Source organism: Cydia strobilella, chromosome 25 (assembly GCF_947568885.1).
Source record: "Cydia strobilella chromosome 25, ilCydStro3.1, whole genome shotgun sequence".
In the NCBI taxonomy this organism is placed as follows: Eukaryota; Metazoa; Arthropoda; class Insecta; order Lepidoptera; family Tortricidae; genus Cydia; species Cydia strobilella.
The window spans coordinates 5497752-5521476 of NC_086065.1; the positions used below are offsets into that span (position 1 = coordinate 5497752).

General features: G+C 38.5%; 1 protein-coding gene across 1 annotated transcript; it reads left to right on the forward strand.

The window, feature by feature from the left end:
• The first annotated feature begins 451 nt into the window (after window positions 1–451).
• On the forward strand, window positions 452–23590 carry LOC134752625 (uncharacterized). The gene is made up of 17 exons (XM_063688294.1): window positions 452–499; window positions 4205–4288; window positions 4670–4855; window positions 5356–5472; window positions 6074–6241; window positions 8361–8564; window positions 9066–9320; window positions 12992–13054; window positions 13559–13660; window positions 14842–14912; window positions 16762–16861; window positions 17860–17970; window positions 19508–19678; window positions 21338–21432; window positions 22000–22102; window positions 22602–22710; window positions 23448–23590. The coding sequence occupies exons 1-17, from the start codon at window positions 491–493 to the stop codon at window positions 23564–23566; spliced, it is 2067 nt and encodes a 688-aa protein (XP_063544364.1). The 5' UTR covers window positions 452–490; the 3' UTR covers window positions 23567–23590.
• The last annotated feature ends 135 nt before the right edge of the window (window positions 23591–23725 follow it).

Consider the following 23725-nt stretch of genomic DNA (forward strand, 5'->3'; position numbering starts at 1 on the left):
CATCCCTTCTCTCCACATTCATAACACAACTCTCCCCGCGAATTTTACTCACCCCATTTTACGGTACTTAATAATTTAGCAACCTACTTAAGAATTTTAGTTTTTAATAATTGTAATAAGTGTATCACAGCAAGTGTGATCTTGATCTCTCCGTATCTAATGGTTATCAACTTATCATTTTTCACAAACAATTTAATCTTCTTTGTTACATAATAACTACGAATATTAATATACCATCCTAAACATTAAATGGTGCTTGCATATCGCATTCATATGTGGTATTTTCTATAAAAAGGGGCCTTATTGTCGATGGCGCTTACGCCATTATAAACCATGCTCCGAAATAAAAATACAATGCCGCGCGACGCTGTGCGGCGTAAGCGCCATCGACATTTTCATAGAAAAAATGGCTCATATTTAGCTATCGCTACTATCGGTAGTGGGACTAGTGGGTAGTTAAAAGCCGGCTGCCGGGGACCGCGGACGCACGATGGCCAAGGTAACTTACGTTTTATTTTATTTACCCACATACCTAATACTTTAACATAATGATTTGCAAGTATAAAACAATCCTTATCTGATTATATTTACTAAACTCTGATTTATAATTAAATGCCAATAATCTAACCTCACTTTGTCTCCTTTCCGTATGTTTTAAGAAACTAAATAAAGCTAAAAGGATACATGTATATTTATTTTAAATATGCAAAAGGGAAACTTGAGTTTACGTTTACATATTTTCCATTATTACGAAAGAAAAAGGACCTGAGTGAGGTTAGTTTTTTGGAATTTAATTACAAATCAGAGTATAAAACTTACATAAAAAAAAATTATGGGTAGGTAATCGCTTACCAATTTTAATATCATGTGTGGTGGTAAAAACCGTTGGTTCAAACCTTGACTGCGCTGTATAGATAGAACAGAAAAAATCGTTTTCGAAAAAAATTCAAAAAGGTGACTAGATAAATTCGGTCAGGATACTCAGGTTCAGCAGGCGTATTATGGATGGCTTTATCCACATGATAAAATAACTATCACTTTTAACACCGCGGGGTAGAAAGTGACGGACACCGTTTTATCACTCTGTCACGTAGACAAAACGACTATCATATCCGTACAGGATCTTCCAAGAGATTAAATTTGTACCTTGTACCAATATTTACAAAATTAACATCAGTAATATCAAAGATAGATAGATTAGATATATGGTAATATAAAACTGTTTCTGGCCATTTCGCTTATTCTTGTAAATACATGATTATCAATGATTTTCTAACGATATATGTGGTATTTCGTACAAAAAGGGACCTTATTGTCGATGGCGCTTACGCCATTATAAACGATGCTCCGATATAAATACAATGCCGCGCGACGCTGTGCGGCGTAAGCGCCATCTACAATAAGGTCCCTTTTCATAGAAAATGCTCCATATTTGTATTATTTCGTTGTTTTGTTTTACCACTAAACGCTTTTGTACATACTATGCACTTAATTTTGAAAGTAACTAAATATACAACGTAATTTTTCTTTAACTATTATCATTAACAAACTTTTTCATTGGTCATATTCATATTAATTCGCAAATATATCGCCTGATACGATATTATGCGGCGTGTTTACGTGAATGAGTCGCCGGTTCCGTATTTATAAATAGACTCATGCCGTGCCGGCCACTGTGTATTATTATTTGGGGCATTTTCTATCAAAAGGGACCTTATTGTCGATGGCGCTTACGCCGCACAGCGTCGCGCGGCATTGTTTTTATTTCGGAGCATCGTTTATAATGGCGTAAACGCCATCGACAATAAGGTCCCTTTTATAGCACAATAAAAATACCACATTTTATACTAGCTCTTTTAGATCACAATATTTTTGAATTTCGAGCGCTCGATTTCGTGTGGCTCCCTTCAATTTAAATGTGGGCTACCGTTTTCATGCTCACCAGTTGGCGCCACTGTAGAAGTAGGTCCAGATGGTCCAGAAAAATAGATCTCAAAATTAATCTTGTCTTCGGTTACCGCGATAGTTACTCATAAAATAAAACCTGTGATAAAACTATTAAAACGGATTATATCAATACACGCGATATTATAATCCGTTTTCATAGTTTTATTTCATGAGATCTCAAAATTCTTCTATGCTTATTTTTATAAAATCAATACGTCCTAAATACACACAAAAGTATTTTAACGTCTAAATATGCCATTTTTTCAACATGTTTAATTTTGCATATATTTTAGTTGGCACTTTTTTTAAACCACTAATATTTTTTGAGTTATATCTATTGTTTACCATGATTAATCAAAGATGGACAAAGATTTACCGCAATTATGAATAAGGAGTGAAAATTCCTGATAAAAAAGCTTGAAACCCCCAAAACTTCTATGCATTTGACATTTTGAAAGACCTCCATCTACACTAGCGCCCCTAGCGGCGAAATATAACGCGGTAGCCCTCATACTATCTCCACTACTATGCATATATACTGCTTAGGTATATCATAGAGTAACTTATACCAGAGCGCTACTGTCATAGTAAATTTTGTAACCCCAGTAAATTCACTGTCATCTGTCGACACACTTTAAAACTAAAAATAAATATTTATAAAAATACGATAAAATGTATTTAAATATGGATAAATGATTTTTTTATTTGCATTAATTATTTTTATATGATTATGACCCATGTTCTTTCACTGGTATGCGTTAAAATTATAAATAACAAACGAAACAGTCAACGCCCTCTATACGAGAGTAGGCCAAAACTAGTGGCGCCATCTGAACGAGAATCAAATTTTCGTGATTTTCGAGGCACGTTTTTTCCTTAGACTGTATCCATCTATTACGGAGTTATATCTATCTTTGGGTATATATAGTTACCATTTACTGTTATGTCAAGTATGTGTATGTAATTCATATTTATAAGTAGAGGAAAGGTTATCATGATAAATAATCATGTCTCTTGTAAGCTTACATAATAAAATTATCTATATGTAGATAGGTATATCTAAATATTGGAATACAAATATTTACAATTATTTACACTACTATAATTTGTAAATGTAAATCCAACCAATCGTAAAATAGTGCTGGCTTCGTTGATTATTGATCACATCAAAGATAGATATAACCCAAAGATAGATATAACTCCGTAATAGATGTTTACAGTCTAAGGAAAAAACGTGCCTCGAAATTCAAGAAGATTTGATTCTCGTTCAGAGGGCGCCACTAGTTTTGGCCCACTGTCGTATAGATGGCGTTGACTGTTTCGTTTGTTATTTAACAATTTTAACGCATATTAGTGAAAGAACATGGGTCGAAATCATAAAAATAATTAATGCATTTAAAAAAAATCATTTAGATAAATTTAAATACATTTTATCGTATTTTTATAAATCTTAATTTTTAGTTTTAAAGTGTGTCGACAGATGGCAGTGAATTTACTGGGGTTACAAAATTTACTGACAGTACCGCTCTAGTATAAGTTACTTATCACATTCAAGAAACATAACATAGTTGCAGTGCAGCTTATTGTTCCTCTTAAGTATATACCTATCTTAAGGGGCCTACTGACTATCAGTCTGCCGGACGATATCGGCCTGTCAGTTAAAACAAAAATTTGACAGTTCCGAACTTTGATAGGCCGATATCGTCCGGCGCACTGATAGTCAGTGGGCACCTTTGCCCCTTCAGAAAGATATTAAACTTTTAAAAACAGTATACTCTGCCTATAAGCATAGAGTAACTTATACTAGAGCGGTACTGTCATAGTAAATTTTGTAACCCAAGTAAATTCACTGCCATCTGTCGACACACTTTAAAACTAAAATTGAAGATTTGTAAAAATACGATAAAATGTATTTAAATATAGATAAATGATTTTTTTTATTTGCATTAATTATTTTGATGATTTTGACCCATGTTCTTTCACTGATATGCGTTAAAATTGTTAAATAACAAACGAAACCATCAACGCCATCTATACGACTGTAGGCCAAAACTAGTAGCGCCCTCTGAACGAGAATAAAATTTTCTTGATTTTCGAGGCACGTTTTTTCCTTAGACTGTATCCATCTATTACGGAGTTATATCTATCTTTGCTATAAGGAATGGCCTCGCTGCGTAGTTGCGCCAACGTTGCGTCGAGCAGTAGCCATATAGCCATAGAGTGGTACCTTATCACATGCTTCTCTTCTGTTTCTCAGATCAACATCCCCTCATTCACGCTCAACAATGGCATCCAAATGCCAGCTCTGGGTTACGGGACGTGGCTCGGTCTCCGCCCGCAGGTAAGCACAATGTTGATGATGATGGGTGAGGTGTTGATCTCTTAGCTATAGGACTACAGTTCGGTAGGCGGCGCTATGAGGACATCATCATGATGTCATGAGGGTGTGATATCTCGTGACAAGTGGGTCGCCAATTCGGCTTTCGGCTTATAAGGCTTCACGAACCTAAAAATTAGAGAAACTTTCTTTTTAAACGTTTAACTCAATTCGGGCCTCAGAATGTCTACGTTCCTCAAAATACGTAATATACATGGAATGGTTACCCAGGTAGCAGTGACGTCAGCGACGTCATAATGACGTCATTATGGCGTATAAATGCTACCTGGGTATGGGTTTACCATCCATTTCATCCAAATTAATCCAAAATATTTACCTCTCTAGGACAGAGAGTGCGACTACTCCGGCTGGGACAAGATGGTGGCATGCATCTCGTACGCTATCGACGTGGGGTACCGACACATCGACACGGCACATTTGTACAGGATCGAACCGGAAATAGGACAGATTATAAAGAAGAAGATCCAAGATGGTGTCGTGAAGAGAGAGGACATTTTCATCACCACTAAGGTACAACATAACGGGGCTTTGAGGTTTCTCATACACATGATACATACCAAGCCTAAAGGTCTCTTTAGTTTCTCTTTTGTTCAGGGTTAGAAAGTAAGATGACAGTTGCGTTTACAAAAACTACCCACAAACCAGCGGTGGCAGAATGTTTCCATTTTTATCGCCTGTCACTATGCCTGTCACTTTTGCACTTACGTACTTGTTCACACGTGCGCGTGACAGGCATGGCGACAGGTGACAAAAATGCGACCGTCCTACGGCCGCAGGTATTGATAAATTTGATCCCTGATCATGATAAAAGGTCAAGCAACAAGTCATACCTACAACTGAAGATCGGAGAGAACGGAGTCGCACTTGTCGTGTTGTCGGAGTTGTGTTGTGTTGTACTACTAATCCCTACGAACACATCAACACACCTCATGCTCTTAGTTTCCGCTTAATTACCAGAACTCCCTAGGTCTCTTTCAAGCTGTTTAATCAAAATTGGCATGTATTTTCAGGTGTGGCCGACGTACAGCCGCGAGGCCGACGTGGAGGTCTCTGTGCGCGGCTCTCTGCGCCGTTTAGGCCTCGACTACGTGGACCAGGTGCTCATGCACTGGCCGCTCTCCTTCAGTGTAAGTATAGTTCCCAGGCGTGGCAGACATACAGCCGTAAATACAGGTCGTCAAGTTGTCCACAGCATACCCACTCAATCGGCCCTTTATGTGATTCCATCAAAAATATTATAATTGTCTGTTTAGAAAATTGCGGCTGCGGCAGAGGCCGTCTAATCAAAAGCACGTCTAGAAACAGTAACATATCAATCTTTATCACACAAAAGTACTTACCTAGTTACCTACTTATTTGTAAGTACTGAATCATATAATATAAGCCTCTATTTACCTAAAGTTTATAGAATCTTTAAAATCTATAAAAATAAAAAGTAATAAAAGTAAAATGTGCACTTTAGAAATATTCACAAAAATGTCTCTTAATTCGATGTGCCTCTTGGCCTCCTCCACTGCTTTCTGTCGCGACATCCATTTGGGTCCTAAGGTCAACTTCAGTTCATTCTCCCATCTTATTACTATGCGACCCTAGTTCCTAGCGTCATCCCAAACTATCGCCTGCTTGGTCCATTTCTCCTTTTTGCTTTTTTTTCTTTTTTATATTTAATCATATAGTGAACTTGAACTTTTAACCGATTCTGATACTATGTATTTTATTAATTTCTAGGAAGAAGGCGTAGACCAAAACATCGACTACCTAGAGACCTGGAGGGGCTTCGAAACCGTCCTCAAGAAGGGGTTGACGCGCTCCATCGGCGTGGCCAACTTCAACGTGGACCAGCTGAAGCGCCTCATCGCCAACAGCAACGTGAAACCTGTCACCAACCAAGTGGAGGTATGACCCACGAGTTTAAGGCACACATACACGGGGGGCGTCGCGGATAGAATGCCGCAAGCGATCCCATGACGCTCCCCTAACGGTAAAGAGGGTGACGCCTCAGGGGAAAGCCACTAATAGATATGGTTAAGTAACTGTAATTTAAAAACTGTAATAGACTGTGTGTGGCGGGGTGGCCTAGGGGTTCATGGCGTTAGCCGCGATAGCTAAAGACGCCGGTTCGAATCCGGCCTTCACCACTGGAGGGCTTCGTCACTTTTTCTTTAATATATGACATCTATTACAGTTTTTAATTTATATATAGTAGTGTGACTACTTAATAAACACAAATCAAAATATTTAATAAAATAATTTGATTTGTTCCCAAACTTGTTAACTGTAATTTAATTTAATTATCTGTATTTGCTACACCCTATTCAGGGTCCATGTAAATTTAAGAAATATGTAATTTTTTTTTATACCACGTCGGTGGCAATCAAGCATACGGCCCGCCTGATGGTAAGCAGTTACCGTAGCCTATGGACGCCTGCAACACCGGAGATATTACACGCGCGTTGCCGACCCTAACACTCCTCTCCCTCGTTGAGCTCTGGCAACCTTACTTACCGGCAGGAACACAACACGGAGTTGGGCTCTGCTCTAGATCTGGAATGACATCCGCTGTCCTGTGCAACAATACTACCCAAAAATGTACCATGGAAGCAAGAAATAAATGAATACTGAATACTGTTAGTGAGTAGGTATTCTCCTCCCCTTCCTCTGACTAACAGAGGATGTACGGGAGGAGCGAGTCCCACATACCGCCCCCCAATAGGCTTCCCCAGCCCGGAGGTGAGATGCGTAAATGCATTTACCCCTGAGTCAAAAAAAAAAGAAAAAAGAATCTGCTTTTAAGGTGTTCTCGTATTCGGGTACTTTTGGAACTAAATGTCAGGGTATTTTTATGGGTGATTTTTAAATCATGGGTAACATTAACACAGTATTTACATACAAGATATATACAGTGGTACTACGTAAACGAAATTAATAACTAGCTTAAATCTAAAATAAGCCCTTGAGGCATTGTACCAAGGATGCTGGCGGCATTTCCCCGCTGTATCGCAATGCTGATACGTTGTGCGAGAAAGCCGCCAGCTCTTCGGTCACCAGTTACGTCAACCAGACGCTTCGCGATTTCTGCAAACAACTTATGCGCGCTGGGACCCCATGGACCTAGTTTCAACTCCAAATGGAACGAAATGATACTAATTTTCGAAATTACACCATGATGATTGATGACATGCCAAACTACCCGAATACAACTTACGTCCATTTCATCACATCTATAGTTAGAGACGTAACAGACTAATTCGAGCCTAGACAATATATTATAGGTAGCTTCGCATTATAGGTATGTATTGCTTTCATTTGATCACATTAAATTTATGGCCGCATCAAATCAGGGATAATTGCGTTCCTAGCTAAATCACATTAGATAAAAAAACTTGTTAAAATATTTATTAAAATGTATATAGTATGAATTATCTCAGATTATTTCTTCGGGCTCGGGCCCTAACCTGCTAAACAAAAGCATTAACAAAACGTGCTATCTCCAAATGGGCTGTTTCATGAATTTGAACCATATAAATAGGATGGTAAATTTGCTTTTTGAACGGGTTTGTTCCCGTTACTTATATTGGGGCTATTAGCAGTAAGCAGTGTAACCACTGCATAAAGGAAACAATACCTTTTATAGTTAACGCCATCTCTACTGAGCTCGTTCACTTACCTGTACTAACAATGGCATTCTGTTAAACAAAGGCCATTACTTCTTTTGTGTGAGCGCGTGGCCTTTGTGCCTGAGGCTCACACACAATGACCACGCGCTCAGGCACAAAGGCCACGCGCTCACACAAAAGAAATAATGGCTTTTGTTTAACAGAATGCCATTGTTAGTACAGGTAAGTGAACGAGCTCAGTAGAGATAGCGTTAACTATAACAGATTAGGGCCCGATCCCGAAAAAATCATCTGAGATAATTCATAAGTATTATACTTCCCTACTCTTTTTAGCCAAAATTCAAAAATCGATTCCCATGTTTATACCTAATTACTTAGTTTATTCATATCCTCCTCAGCTCAACCTCGCCTTCGGCCAAAAGGAAATCGTGGACTACTGCACCTCCCAGAACATCAGGGTTGTCGGCTGGGCGCCATTCGGAGCCATGATCGCCAGCCGTGCCGCTCCTGACGCTAAGGGACCTAAGATGGACGACCCAACCCTCGTCGCTATTGCCAAGAAATACAACAAAACTGTCGCACAAGTCGTGCTGAGATACTTGGTAAGAGCGTTTGCACATTGTCCGATCCGATATCGGATGACGGAAGGAAGTAAAATGTAAGATATATGTGTTTCTCTGTAGGTATTTATTTGTGCATTTAATAAATCATTATTATTATGCTGCTATGCTGGCGCCATCTGCTAAACACTTCGACTGGCCAATTGGAGTGGAGTGGTTTGTTTTGACGGGCGAGGCGGCGCTCCTCGGCCTGCTGCAGCTTGTCCTGGATGGAGGTCTCGAGCTGCTGGAAGTATGAATTTTGGACCTTACGAGGTTAAGCGTGCCTGCCTATATTTGTAGGGACTCATTTGATTCATTCAAATGTTGGTTAGACGTACAATTTGACTGATTGAACATTCAAATTCAGTCAAAAAATGTTGGCGTTTATTTGTATTTATTTATTGTTTATTAGGATCACCAACAGAAGATACAATTTACGTACTAGAATTAACATACTAAAACGTATACACGTTATAACTAATTATTTCGCTTTCTTTCCAGCACCAACGCGGTATCATCATCATCCCAAAAACCCTCACCCCCAGGCGCGTCGTCGAAAACGCGTCCATCTTCGACTTCACACTGTCGCAGCCGGAGTTCGACACATTATCGAAGTTCGACGTCAATTACCGCTCGAACAGACCGATTTTCTGGCAGGAATACTCCGACTACCCCTTCGAGAAGTACGACGTTCCTCCCAGTGCTATCCCGAAGTCGCTACTTACGTGGAAGAATGGGAAAAATCAAGATATCGATTAAAATAACCAATAGCCATCAATAAATACATCCTAGCCGTCATGAATATTATCTGTATCTACAAGGTCTTAATTACACCAAAGATATGGGGCATTTTCTATGAAAAGGGACCTTATTGTCGATGGCGCTTACGCCGCACAGCGTCGCGCGGCATTGAATTTATATCGGTGCATCGTTTATAATGGCGTAAGCGCCATCGACAATAAGGTCCCTTTTTGTAGAAAATACCACATATTATATAACTATATAAATCTCTTTGATTACATAACACAAAGCACGTTATTTTTATGTTAAATATATTTCTTAATATATACTTAATATGACACCTAAAAATTCTAAATCATCCAAATATCTGATACCTTCGACTCCTTTAAGCTATCTTCAGCTTTCAGAAGCATCCTGAGATGGCACCATAGCTTCCCTAATCTCTTACTCCTTCAAAAAAGGTGCCAAGTTCACCATTAAAGTATCGACTGCTCGAACTTGGAACCTAATATACAATATTTTAAGGCAACTAAACCTCACTAACTTAGTGAGTTACCTAATACCTACTATCATTTTATTATAGCAAACTCACTAAGTAGTGAGATGTGAGATATTCGTCATAAACCCTGTAGGAGTGTAGTTAGACCAAGAAGTTGGAAGCGATTTTGGTACTGCCCAGGCGGAGCAATTCTATGATATCTTGCCCCGTCTCACTAACTTAGTGAGTTAACTAATACCTACTATCATTTTATTATAGCAAACTCACTAAGTAGTGAGATGTGAGATATTCGTCATAAACCCTGTAGGAGTGTAGTTAGACCAAGAAGTTGGAAGCGATTTTGGTACTGCCCAGGCGGAGCAATTCTATGATATCTTGCCCCGTCTCACTAACTTAGTGAGTTAACTAATACCTACTATCATTTTATTATAGCAAACTCACTAAGTAGTGAGATGTGAGATATTCGTCATAAACCCTGTAGGAGTGTAGTTAGACCAAGAAGTTGGAAGCGATTTTGATACTGCCCAGGCGGAGCAAGTAAATATTATTTTAAGCGTCAAACTTCTATGAGATCTTGCCGCGTCTGGGCTATCAAAATCGCTGCTAACTTAGCTTGGTCTAACTCTAGGTGGGTACCTGGGTACTGTAAGTAGGGTAAAGCAATCAATTATATTGTACCTATTTTATAATTTTTAGGGTTCCGTACCCAAAGGGTAATAACGACCCTATTACTAAGACTCCACTGTCCGTCTGTCCGTCTGTCTGTCTGTCTGTCTGTCTGTCTGTCTGTCTGTCTGTCTGTCTGTCTGTCTGTCTGTCTGTCTGTCTGTCTGTCTGTCTGTCTGTCTGTCTGTCTGTCTGTCCGTCAGTCTGTCACCAGGCTGTATCTCATAAACCGTGATAGCTAGACAGTTGACATTTTATAGATGATGTATTTCTGTTGCCGCTATAACAACAAATAAGTAAGTAGGTATTAAAAACAGAATGAAATAAATATTTAAGTGGGGCTCCCATACAATAAACGCAATTTTTTTGCCGTTTCTTGCGTAATGGTACGGAATCCTTCGTGCGCGAGTCCTACTCGCACTTGGCCGGTTTTTAATTTTTTTTATAATTTATTTTTATTGCTTGTAAAACAACTTAGTAATATGTAAAGTGCCCTTGTGGCCTAATTGCTGAATAGATGTTTGAGTATCCTCATAATATTTGATTGTTAGGAAATATAGTAGGTACAAAACAATTATATACGATAACATCATCTAATTGTCGGAATTAAAAATTAAAATATCTTTATTTAACAATAAAAACCATTTCACAGCAATGAACCCCGAACGGCATGGCCTGTATCGTGGGGGTCAAGGTCAGGACGAGTTCCCAATATTATATTTATATAATGTATATTAAACATAAGGATAAGAAAGAAAGAGGAGTGTGAACTTGTATGTGTGTAAGCTTGTTGTGAGGAGGGAGGGGAGTGAAATGTGTGTGTTTACAATCTAAAAGTGTAATGTACTTAAGGCCGTTCAATCGGTTTGCCGCTGTCTCTGTCACATTTCGCAAGAAAGAACGGGAAAGATCATGCGCGCCAAGTGTCAATTCTGATCGAATTTTGTCGATTTTTATTTATTTTAAAAACGTTACCCTACAATATCGAAATTCGAAATGCTATGAAATTACTATTTAAGTTAAAATTGTTTTTTCTTCTTTTTTTGTTTATAGTATCACATAATAAATAACCGAGTAAAGTTTGATTAAAAGTCCGAGTTAGAGGTTACTTTGGGAATTAATTGTATCGAGCGAAGTGTCATAATTCGTGTATCGGAAGCTTTGATATTAAAGATAATATAGTCAAGAACTACATATATATTTTCCACGTCTACGAAAATCAACGCCTCTTAGAAAAACAGGTACATATAAGAAGATTTTCGGCCTTCTGGCTCAGGGAACCGCCTTAATGTAAAAGTTTGTTTGGACTTTTTGGATTTAAATGTGTTCGAGCGTTATGAAAAAGTGAATAAAAGAACTCGAAAAGGAATGAAGAATGAATCCTATAAACTACATATTTACTTAATAATGTGAACAATGTGGTTTTGCCCTTAATAACTTAATCCTAAGAAAAACTTGCGCATAAATTATACCTATAAAATGCCTATAAATATAGCCTTCAAAACTATCTGCTCAACTCAAAACGACAGGTTTCAATATAACACGTCAGGCAATCACGTCTTTTTAGAATTAGGAAGGTTAGCAATATATCTTTATTAAGTAACTTGTGACCAAACCGGTAACTTATCAAACGAAGCAATCTTAAATCTGCATTGTACTTGGACTTTAACTATATGTAATACAGTTCTAATTTGTTTAACTTAGTCAATGTTATGTTTGTTTCTGGACATCATATTGAGGAATTTTATTTGATACGTTCGGATATATAATCGTAGGCACCACAACAATTAATATCTACCTTTTGAAATAATTTCGTTTCTCCGATGATGTTCGGCTCGGACACCAGATCTTCAATCTCCTGGTTCTTGCGGCAGAGTAGCATGGCGGTCTTTGGTGTTGGAGGCCAAGATCCACTTCGGGTCGTCGCGCCACAGCAGTAAGTAAGTTTTGAAATAATTAAGAATGTGTTATGTGTTGTAATTAGTAGGTACATATATTACTAATCCTGCGTCGTGCGTGAGATCGAAGTCGATCGTCAATGTCGTATCAAAACCAGTTCAAAACCGTAACAAATTGTTATATCTGAATCGGGCTCCTGACCCTATAAAAGTATAAACTATAGGTAGTTGGTCAATCAACTTTGTCAGTAGAAAAGGGAGCGAAAATCTAATTTCCTATGGGACGATAACCCTTCCCGCTTACATTTGTTAACCGCTTTTTTCTACTGACGGAAAATTTGGCTTGACAGACTATAGTTTGCCAAAGGACTGTCTCATTTCAAACATAAGCAGAGAGAACCATACTATCTTTGTCTTACACTAGTACTAGCACCCAAAAGGAAATGTTGAGTAAGGTTTTTTTGTTCTTATTTACTGACATTATAAGTACTTATAGTATACCTACCTACTTGATTTAATTATAGCACGTATCCGAACCTTACCGCGCTACAACAAAAAAAACTAAACAAAATTATTACCTAGTGGGAAACAGAGACTGAGGATAAATGCTATAATATTATTAGTTGTCCTTCTGTATTCGAGTCGCCATGTTGTTTTTAACGCTGGCCGGCTTGTTCGCTGTGGTGGTAAGTTTAACAATAATAAATATAAAATATTTAAAATAAATTATTTTACACTATGCATGATATAAAGCGCCAGAAGATTAATAGAGAAACGTAGACAGCATCCGCGGATGTGAGCCTTTAAAAATCCGCATCCGCGGATGTCAAAAAATCGGCATCCGCAACATAGCCGCGTAGCCAACATGCCAATCGCTTACGCTCTGTAGCGATCGAAATTCGAAACGCAACTGTCACTGTCGCACTAATTTGGATGGTTTGGAAGAGTGATAGAGAGACACAAAGCGTTTCGTTGTCGAAGCGATAGCGATTGTCACCTTGGCTAGGCCGGCAGAAGACTAATAGAGAAACGTAGACAGCATCCGCGGATGTGAGCCTTTAAAAATCCGCATCTGCACCTGCGTCCGCAGATGTCAAAAAATCGGCATCCGCAACATCCCTGGTCTAAGTCTAAGAACTTGGTACAGTCAGTTGCCTAATTACATTTACCTACCTACATGCTATTTTCAGGTATGTGACGAAAAAGATGGCGGCAAAGCACCCAGGATCCCTCTGAACGATGGCAACTCTATGCCCGCTATGGGGCTTGGCACCTTTCTCGGTTTTGACGAGGTAAGACTAAATTAAGTACAGGTAGGTCAGTACAGGTAATCTAGTACTCAGTAGTACTACCTAGCATAGAGAAATATAAGTAAGGAAAGAGTGCTAACTCCATACATCAGTTTTCTTACCAAAACCAAAGAGGATAAAATATTATAGAGCGGTACTGTCATAGTAAATTTTGTAACCACACTAAATTCACTGCCATCTATCGACACACTTTAAAACTAAAAATGAATATTTATAAAAATACGATAAAATGTATTTAAATATGGATAAATATTTTTTTTATTTGCATTAATTATTTTTATTATTTTGACCCGTGTTCTTTCACTGATATAAACTGATACTGCATAAAAAATTGTTAAATAACAAACGAAACCGTCAACGCCCTCTATACGAGAGTAGGCCAAAGGTAGTAGCGACATCTAATCGAGAATCAAATTTACGTCATTTTCGAGGCACGTTTTTTCCTTAGACTGTATCCATCTATTACGGAGTTATATCAATATTTGCCAAAACGCAAGTTATTTTCGTAGTCTACATCTAGCGTCAAGTAGCGAATTTATCGTACAGTCGCCATCAGATATATCGGAGCGGCCAAGGTGCTCACAAATATCTGAACACGCCTTTATTGTCAAGGCGCTAGGTGCGTGTTCAGATATTTTTGAGCACCTCGGCCGCTCCGATATATCTGATGGCGACTGTACCTACTGCTAGTTGACAAAAGATGTTGCGACGAGCGAAAAGTCTAATGCTCGACAATTGGTACAGGGTGGTACAGGTTATCTAGTACTCAGTAGTACTAGAGAGAACTCGAATTTTAACCACACATTTTGATCCTAAAAAAATACTAAAAGAGAATTCACCAAAAAAATATTCAAATATTATAAACAGGTAATTGATAAAACCATAAAGTAAAATAAGTTTCTAGCAAAAATTTAATTTTTTTAAACACCCTTAACTAATTATTGCTGACTGTACTTGGTACCAGATTATTAAAGGACACAGGTATAGTGAAGTTCATCTATATTATTCATTTATTTATTTTATTTATTTAATGTACGTGTTCTTTATCACTTTGATGTATGTATGTACCTATTTACACTATCAGCTTTTCGGCAAATAAATAGAAACTATAATAATGATTACCTATAACCTATAACATTGACATTATTAATTATTATTCACAGAAAGGACAGAAGGAAGCAAAAAGTCTGGAGGTGGAGAATGCCGTGTCATGGGCACTTGACGCCGGGTACAGGTAAGCAAAAATTGCATCATTCGATCTACATTTACAATATATATTTTAATTTCTCATGCTCTGAAAGAGGGTTATTGTTGTTCTAAAAGGTGTGCAGAAAATGCTACTTGTCTGCACTAGAGCATTTTACGTTCAAAGTACGATTTTTTTAATTTTTTAACGATAAGCAATTGAAGTTTGAGTTTAAATGGATTTGTTATACAATTTCCATTCTGATATTTGATTCTCCATTCCATAAATAACGATACTTTTGCCTGAATTGTTAACTGAAAGTATCCTTAAAAAATACTATACAAATTTACACTTGGTCATGTTTTAAAAAAACAAATGCATTTTACTTTCCTCGTATTCGAAATGAAAAGTAGTGCTTAACTGGGGTGAAAGTCATCATTTCTGCCTCGGACTATTGGCGCTCTCACTACGGACGAGCGCCAAAATACCTCTGCAGAAATGGGTGCCTTTCATCCCTTGGTTAACAATGTACTATTAATATAATAAACATCAAGGATTTTCATACAAAGATAATAAGAAATACTGCCAAACAAAGTGTCAAACATTGACCAGTATCGTCACGTAATATTAATTTTAGAGTCTGTGCGGAATAAGAAGAATCGTGGAATTTAAAAGGGAATCAATACATCAAAGCACGACGATGGCTGGAGAACCTTAAGCAGAAAAGTCTTCGTCGTGCTCTACCACCTCCTGGGGCCCGTTTCTCAAAAGCTTGTAACTTGTAATACAAGCGGATGTCACTTTTTGACAGCTTTTGTTAGAAAAGGACTTCCACTTGTATTACAAGTTACAAGCTTTTGAGAAACGGGCCCCTGCGGACTCGCGTTGTGTGTGCGATCGATGTGGCAATAAATACCGCGCTGCATGCGATAGGACTTTATAGCCATCAACGGCGATGCGGGACCCCATAAACCAGGGGTCACATGGCGGACCGCGGTCTGCATCCGGACCGGCAACCTATTAATTTTTTTCCTTATTTAATAAACTAGTGACGTCCAATTCCGTAGCCACCTGGAAGGGAAGGCTGATCTGGCATCCAAAAAACTCGGTGTGCTCAATAAAGCACGGCGATACTTTACTCCGGGGCAAAGACTGCTGCTATATAAATCGCAATTCAGACCCCATATGGAGTACTGCTGTCACCTTTGGGCAGGAGCACCTGGATGCCAGCTTGGACCCTTCAACTAAGTCCAAAGGCGCGCTGTACGAATCGTCGACGATCCCAAACTCACAAGCGGTATTGAACCTTTAAGTCTAAGGAGAGACTTCGCCTCCTTATGCGTGTTCTACCGCTTGTACAATGGGCTGTGCTCTGAAGAATTGTTTGACATGATGCTAACGGCCGCTTTCTATCACCGCACCGCTCGCCATCGGCAGGGTGTTCATCCTCACACCCTAGCACCTAAATGGTCGCGTACTGTGCGGTTTAAGAGGAATTTCCTCCCGCGTACGCTTCGGGTGTGGAATGAGCTCCCTGCCGAGGTTTTCCCGAGGTTTTTAAAGGGTCGCCAACGCGCGTGTAATATCTCCGGTGTTGCAGGCGTCCATAGGCTACGGTAACTGCTTACCACCAGGCGGGCCGTATGCTTGATTGCCACCGACGTGGTATTAAAAAAATAAGAAGGAAAAAACGGACCGCGATGGTCATTTTATTTTAAGAACCGGACCCCTTGAAGAAACTTATTGATGTCCCCTGCCATAAACCCACAAGCGCCGCAACAAGCATCTACAACATGATGTGGCCGGCGATGATGATGAATACATTCCCTGACTCTTCTCTTTACGAACAGACTAATAATTCTTAGATTGCAAAGTAAACAAACTTGTTAAATTTCAGGATGTTAGATACAGCCTCAGCCTACAACAACGAAGTGCAGGTTGGGAGAGGCGTCCACAACTCGACAGTTCCTAGGGAACATGTTTTCCTTGTTACAAAGGTAATAGTGGTATCTGTACAGTTAATTTCATAAACATCTTTATATGCCAACGGTTCAAAAGTATTTACACGCCTCTAAAACACTGAAAATAAGGTCGTGTAAATATTTTTTTCGAAATTAGTCGACCGTAGGTACATGCCAATAAAGTACCGTAAAATGGGGTGAGTAGGGTTCGCGGGGAGAGTTGGGTTATGAATGGGGAGAGAAGGTATCAAAGGGGGGTGAGATGGGTTTTTAGGGCTACTGCTACAAAAATAATGTATTCCAATTTAAAATGAAGCTATAGTAATACTCATAATAAAAAAAAAACGATTCAACAATTTTCCAAAATCACCTTTGTATGAAAACCCATCTCACGCCAATTACGAGGAACTACGTGGTGAGGTGGTTTTTCCTGTTTATCGTCAAAGTTATGAAATGGAACTACCCAAAATAAAATAAAAACTAAAATACAAACGTCCGTAACACTTATATATACACCATTCAGTTTGCATATGTAAAAATAAAATGTAATCGAGGTTTGAATGTCAGTTTTGCTCCTAACTCACCCCATTTTACGGTACGATTGAAATGATAACAATGGAATTTCCTTTTAGTTGGTCCTTTTGACTCACAGATTAATTAATGAAGGGAAGGCAATCATTTTTGATGCAAATTGTTGAATTAAGACGGGGTGCGTTAAACTTTAAATTCAAGTTTAAGAAATAGTACATTTTAAGTACTTTAAACTTTTGGTAGTTACGACAAACTTTTACCAATCTTCTTTATATAAATTCAATGGTATGTTTAGTATACCTACTTTATCTTATAAATCATGACAAAGTATATTTAAAACTACATGTGACGTTCCACAGGTAAAGGTAACATATGGCGTTTGGCGCTTACGCTATTATTAACAACGCTTCAATACTAATGCGTTACTACGTGACGTAAGCGCCGACCGCCATAAGGTACCTTTACCCGTAGAATGTCACATATATTAATGTATTTTATTTCAGTTGGGCGCCAACGAGAAGAGAGACGTTGTGGGGGCACTGAGAAAGTCTCTAGAACGCCTCAACATGAGCTATGTCGATCTGTATTTGATTCACAACCCCGTATCTTTCACTGTAAGTTCAGTTAGTCACTATCATCACTAATCCATACTTATGCTATATACTATTTAATATTATAAATGCGAAAGTCTGTCTGTCTTTCTATCTGTGTGTTCCCTCTTCACGCTTAAACCGCTGAATCGATTTAGATGAAATTTGGCATAGAGATAGGTTGAGTCCCTGAGAAGGACATAGGATAGTTTTTATCCCGAAAGTCATCCCTTAAGAAAGTAAAAAGCGGGGTGGAATTGAGATAATTAATGAAGTGCCTGCTAATTTGTGTGCATAATATGCTCAAATTGAATGATTGCTATGAGAATTTTTCCAGGCGCTATACTTACTTTAGCTGCTGTTACTAAGTCCACGCAGACGAAGTCGCGGGCAAAAGCTAGTACATAGTATAAAACAAAGTCGCTTTCCGCTGTCTGTCCATCTGTCCCTATGTATGCTTAGATCTTTAAAACTACGCAACGGATTTTGATGCGGCTTTTTAATAGATAGAGTGATTCAAGAGGAAGGTTTATATGTATAATTTGTAAAGGTTTTGTGTAAATTTGTTGAACTATCCGAGCTAAGCCGGGGCGGGTCGCTAGTTACTATTAAATGATGGAAAATGGAAATAAATTAAGAAGTGTAGTTATTTAAGTACTTATACTGTTTAAGTAGATGTCGCTACGCGCCTCCCTAATGCGTGCAAATAAAGAAGTTAAGGAAAGTTTCACTGGGGCCAAGCAAGCTTCGATAGCTCAGTTGTTTTAATTATTGCGAGGGACCGAGTTTAATCTGTACTGATGTGACGAAGTGACAGCTGGTTAGCTAATACTTTTACAAGGTTTAGAATATGTACTAATGCTACCCACTTTCCCTAACATTTAGTTTAGTTTAGTTTATTCATTAACCATAACGTAATATGATCATTACATGGTAAGTCAACATTTCATACAATATTATACTTAGAGAGAAAATTATGGATTTACAAAAGGTAAATACGCTTAATAATAATTGAAATCTAAGATTTACAGTTTGCGTCAATTAAAATATGTTTTAATGATAAATATTCAGTAATCGAATAGAAGGCATGGTTTTGGAAAAATGTCTTGACTGTGTTTTTAAATAAATTAAAAGGTAAATCCGTGACATCTGTGGGCAGTTTATTGAAAAACTTTATTTTTAAAAAAATTCCATTCCATTCCCGTCCCGTAGAGTTCATTTTAGCTCCTAAAACAAAAATAGGTAAAATAACATTATTTTTATGGCTAGTATTTAAACAATCAGAAAAAAATACTAACCTATCGTGACCTAAAAACTAAAAGCACTGTAAAAAACGAATTGCACTGCAATACAGCATTCTTTGGACTTGCACTGTACAGAATTTTTTGAAGGGCGTATTTTTTGAGGGACGATTTAATATTTAGGGTTCCGTACCCAAGTGGGGTTCCCATACAACAAACGAGATTTTTTTGCCGTTTTTTGCGTAATGGTACAGAGCCCTTCGTGCTCGAGTCCGACTCGCACTTGGCCGGTTTTTTTTCTATTTTAATGACTTTTTCAGCCGGACCACAAACAGTACGAAGTCATAGACTACCTAGACACCTGGAGACAGATGGAGCAAACCAAGAAACTGGGGCTGGCGAAGTCCATCGGAATATCCAACTTCAACATCAGCCAGATGGACCGGTTGTTGGCCAACTGCGAGATCAAACCATCGGTACTTCAAGTTGAGGTATGGAACCATTGTGGTATGAAACCAAGAAACAGGAGATGGCGAAGTACATCGGAATATTTAAGTTCAACATCAGCCAGATGTACCGGTTGCCGGCCAACTGCTTCAAACCATCGGTGCTTTAAGTCGAGGTATGGTACCTTTGAAGTATGTAACCAAGAAACAGGGGATAGCGAAGTCCATCGGCATATCCAACTTTAACATCAGTCAGATGGACCATGAACCGATACTGCGATGGACTCTACTTAGCCATAGACAAAAAATTTAGATTGCAGAATTGTCTAAGAAAAAATCGTACCCCGAAGTTTAACAGCCAAATTAGATCGCGCCATATTCACTGTGGGCTGGATCGGTCGAAAAGAGGAAATTCGTACTTTTTTGAGAATCGAAGTTATGTGGACTTCTGACTGGACTAAGAAAAAAAAACGGGCATCTACGGAACAAACTTGCTTGTCATTTCGTATTCTATAAAAGTAGAAAAATAAAATCCTGAAAGGTAGAAGACGCGTTCTCTTATAGTTTTCGAAAAACAAAGATACGTATTTTAAGTCCAAAACAAAAAAAAAACAGACTATTTTTTCTGCTTTCAATATGCCTTATTGTGAAAAAATGTATATCACATTTATTGTTTCTTACACAATTCTCCATCGAATAGCATTTAAAAAAAAAATTCAAAAAAAGTACGAATATCTTATTTCCCGTGCTCCGTAGCCGCTCTGGTAATTGAATGTCAAACGTTCAATTTTAACTACCAAATGAACCAAAGTTAAAGTAAGGGACCGCCAAAAGACATCTACTTCAGGTGTAGGATTTTTTTTAGACTGTACCGTAAAATCGGGTGAGTAGGGTTCGCGGGAGAGTTGGGTTATGAATGGGGAGAGAAGGGATGTAAGGGGGGCGAAATGGATTTTTAAGGCTACTGCTACAAAAATAATGTATTCCAATTTAAAGTGGAGCTAATAGTAATACTCATAATAAAAAAAATCGATCCAACAATCTTCCAAAATCACCTGTTGTATGAAAACCCATCTCACCCCAATTACGAGGGACTACGGGGTGAGGTCGAATTTCCTGTTTATCGTCTAAGTTATGAAATGGAACTACCCAAAATAAAATAAAAACTAAAATACAAACGTCCGGAACACTTATATATACACCATTCAGTTTGCATATGTAAAAATAAAATGTTATCGAGGTTTGAATGTCAGTTTTGCTTCTACTCACCCCCTTTTACGGTACTGTTTTAGAGGTGTAAACCTCTTGTACAGTCGCCATCAGATATATCGGAGCAGCCAAAGTGCTCACAAATATCTTAACACGCCTCTATTGTCAACACGTTATGCGTGTTCAGATATTTTTGAGCACCTCAGCCGCTCCGATATATCTGATGACGACTGTACAAGAGGTGTAGTCTAAAAAAATCCTACACCTGAAATAGATGTCTCTTGGCGGCCCCTTACTTTAACTTTGGTTGTTAAAATTCTCGCACGAGAGTAGGCCTATGCCCAGCAGTGGGGCGTATATACGCCCATATGGGCTGAATTATTAATGTGTATTGCGTCTTGCGTCTCACATTTTACTTAATGAGAGTGAGATGCAATGACATTGGACAAAGAAATTGGACAGATTACCCTTAGATTCTACGTTATTCTCTTTCAGGTGAATCTCAACCTCGCTCAGAACGACATCCTCCAATACTGCCAACGTCACCACATAGCAGTGATGGCGTACACACCATTCGGAAACCTGTTCAGGTAATGGGGACTTTAATTTTTTTTTTCACCTCATGCAGCAGCTCGAACAAGCCTACTTTCGTCCCTCCCTGGAGTGAGGAAAGTGCGACTTTCGTCACTCAAGGGAGTGAGGAAAGTGCGACTTTCCTCACTCCAGGGAGTAAAACAAAGTAGCTTTTTAATTTAGTGAAGGCCATGAACTGCCACTTCATACTTCGGGGTCTATTAAAAATTCAAAATACATTTTAACCTTTAATATATGTTCTCACTTCTGAGGTGAAAAATTATATGTGTCACACGAGAGCAAAATTATTTTACATCTCGTGTTTTTGAGTCCCTCGCTACGCTCAAGATTCTAACTTAGCATCACTCGCTTCGCTCGTGATTCAATTATAGAATCTTTCGCTTACTCGGGACTCAAAATCAACACTCGCAAGAAAAACCAACTTTCCTCTCTTGTTGCACAAATAACTATAGTAGGACAATTTTACTCCATGGTTAGCACTTTCACACTCTGTCACTGTACCTCATATGCTAGTGCCCAACTGTCCATTTGATTCTGGAAATATCGTATCATTTTTTGTGCAGCGCTGACAAGAGCCCGCCGCCACCGCGCGCCAGCGACCCCACACTCATAACGATGGCCACTAAATACAAGAAGAGCGTTGCACAAATCGTGCTGAGATATTTGGTAAGTGTTAAAGATTTGAGGCCATTCGGTATAAAAGTCCTAGTATTAGAGTCAACCAAAACCAACATTGCCGCTTGTCAATAAGGTTGATTTCTAATTGAAGCTATATGGAAATAGCGCTTTACTGACAAGCCACAATAAGTACCCTTTTGGTTGAAAATGGCACAAATATTCTGTATTCAAATATTACCTTAATCTAAATATCAGAGCAGTTATTATTGTTCTTAAAAACATTGAATCACAAAATGATCGTCAAACACCAACATTGTATAAAAAATATCATGGTTATGTTTAGATTTATAGGCAAAACCAACCTGCGCATCTACGGCCAAGCAGAACGCAATTTATCTCTAGTAATTACTAAATCCTAATTAGGAAATGTACAAGAAAGGTCAATACAGATACAGACGAACACCAGCATAAATTTAAAGTGGCTTGGGATATATATGTACCCCGACCTGCCGATACTTTAATCACCAAAGACCTGACTTCTTTTCAGGTGCAAACAGGAGTAGCACCAATCCCAAAGTCAGTGAACAAGCCCAGGATCGAAATAAACATCGATATCTTCGACTTCACCCTGACACCGGAAGAAATGCAGATCCTGAGTAAGTTTACCACTTTCTTAGGCTTCCACCCTTTTACTGGATTTTGGATGGTGTTTTCTTAATACCACGACTGTGGCACACAGGTGTGATCAGTCTGGTAATAGCGGCTACAGTGTATGGACTCTTGCAATTCGAGTGAGAATTAGATGTCGGATTTTGTTTAGTAAGTCAGTAAAACTATTAGTATTTTATTTAATGTGTAGTTTATGTGGCTGTACCCTCGCAAGGTTCATGTTGAGACTGTAGGTCCTAAGATCCTCTGTACAGATGAAAGACGATCAAATGTGACGTTTTCAACTAAAAGGTACCACATTGTCGCTTGTTGATAAGGTTGATTTCTAATTGAAGCTATATGGAAATAGCGTTTTACTGACAAGCGACAATAAGTACCCTTTTGGTTGAAAATGGCACAAATATTTGAGTATTATTTGGAGAAACAAGCGCATTGATGACCCGTTTTAGTGTACCTAGAAAGATTCAACGCATAGACAGGTTAAATGACAAATGCAAACCCTTACAGCCGAACGGAATAGTAAACAAAGCTGCATAACTAGTGCATATTAATGCCAAATCTTCGGAGCGGAGCCGGTAAAATGCTTAGATGAAGATAATAACAGTCAGAGTTAATCTGTACAAAAAACTCTTTTCTTGCCCATCTAACTATAGTAAATTAAATAACTAAAAAACATAGATCTAGCCCTTTAGAGTATAGGTTTTAACGTATGTTTAAATTCCAGGTGGCTTCAATAAGAACTACCGTACAGTGTGGCCGAGCTTCTGGCAGGACCACCCCTACTACCCCTTCGAGCAGAAGGCGGTCCCTGACCCGGACTTGTTCAATCCCAAGACAGAATAAGAAACCATGAGAGTATTAAGAAGAGTGTACCACCTCTAGATGAGAAAACATGACTTGAATATTTAAATAAAAAAATTAAAACGATTTTTTTAGATTTTGTTACGAGATTCAGAGGTGTGGTGGTTGCATTTTTGGTAACATTTTGACATAACCACCACA

Coding starts and splice junctions, on each gene's coding strand:
- LOC134752625 (XM_063688294.1), top strand. Junction 4,289..4,669: donor GGCTCGGTCTCCGCCCGCAG/GTAAGCACAATG, acceptor TTACCTCTCTAG/GACAGAGAGTGCGACTACTC. Junction 22,711..23,447: donor GGAAGAAATGCAGATCCTGA/GTAAGTTTACCA, acceptor TTTAAATTCCAG/GTGGCTTCAATAAGAACTAC.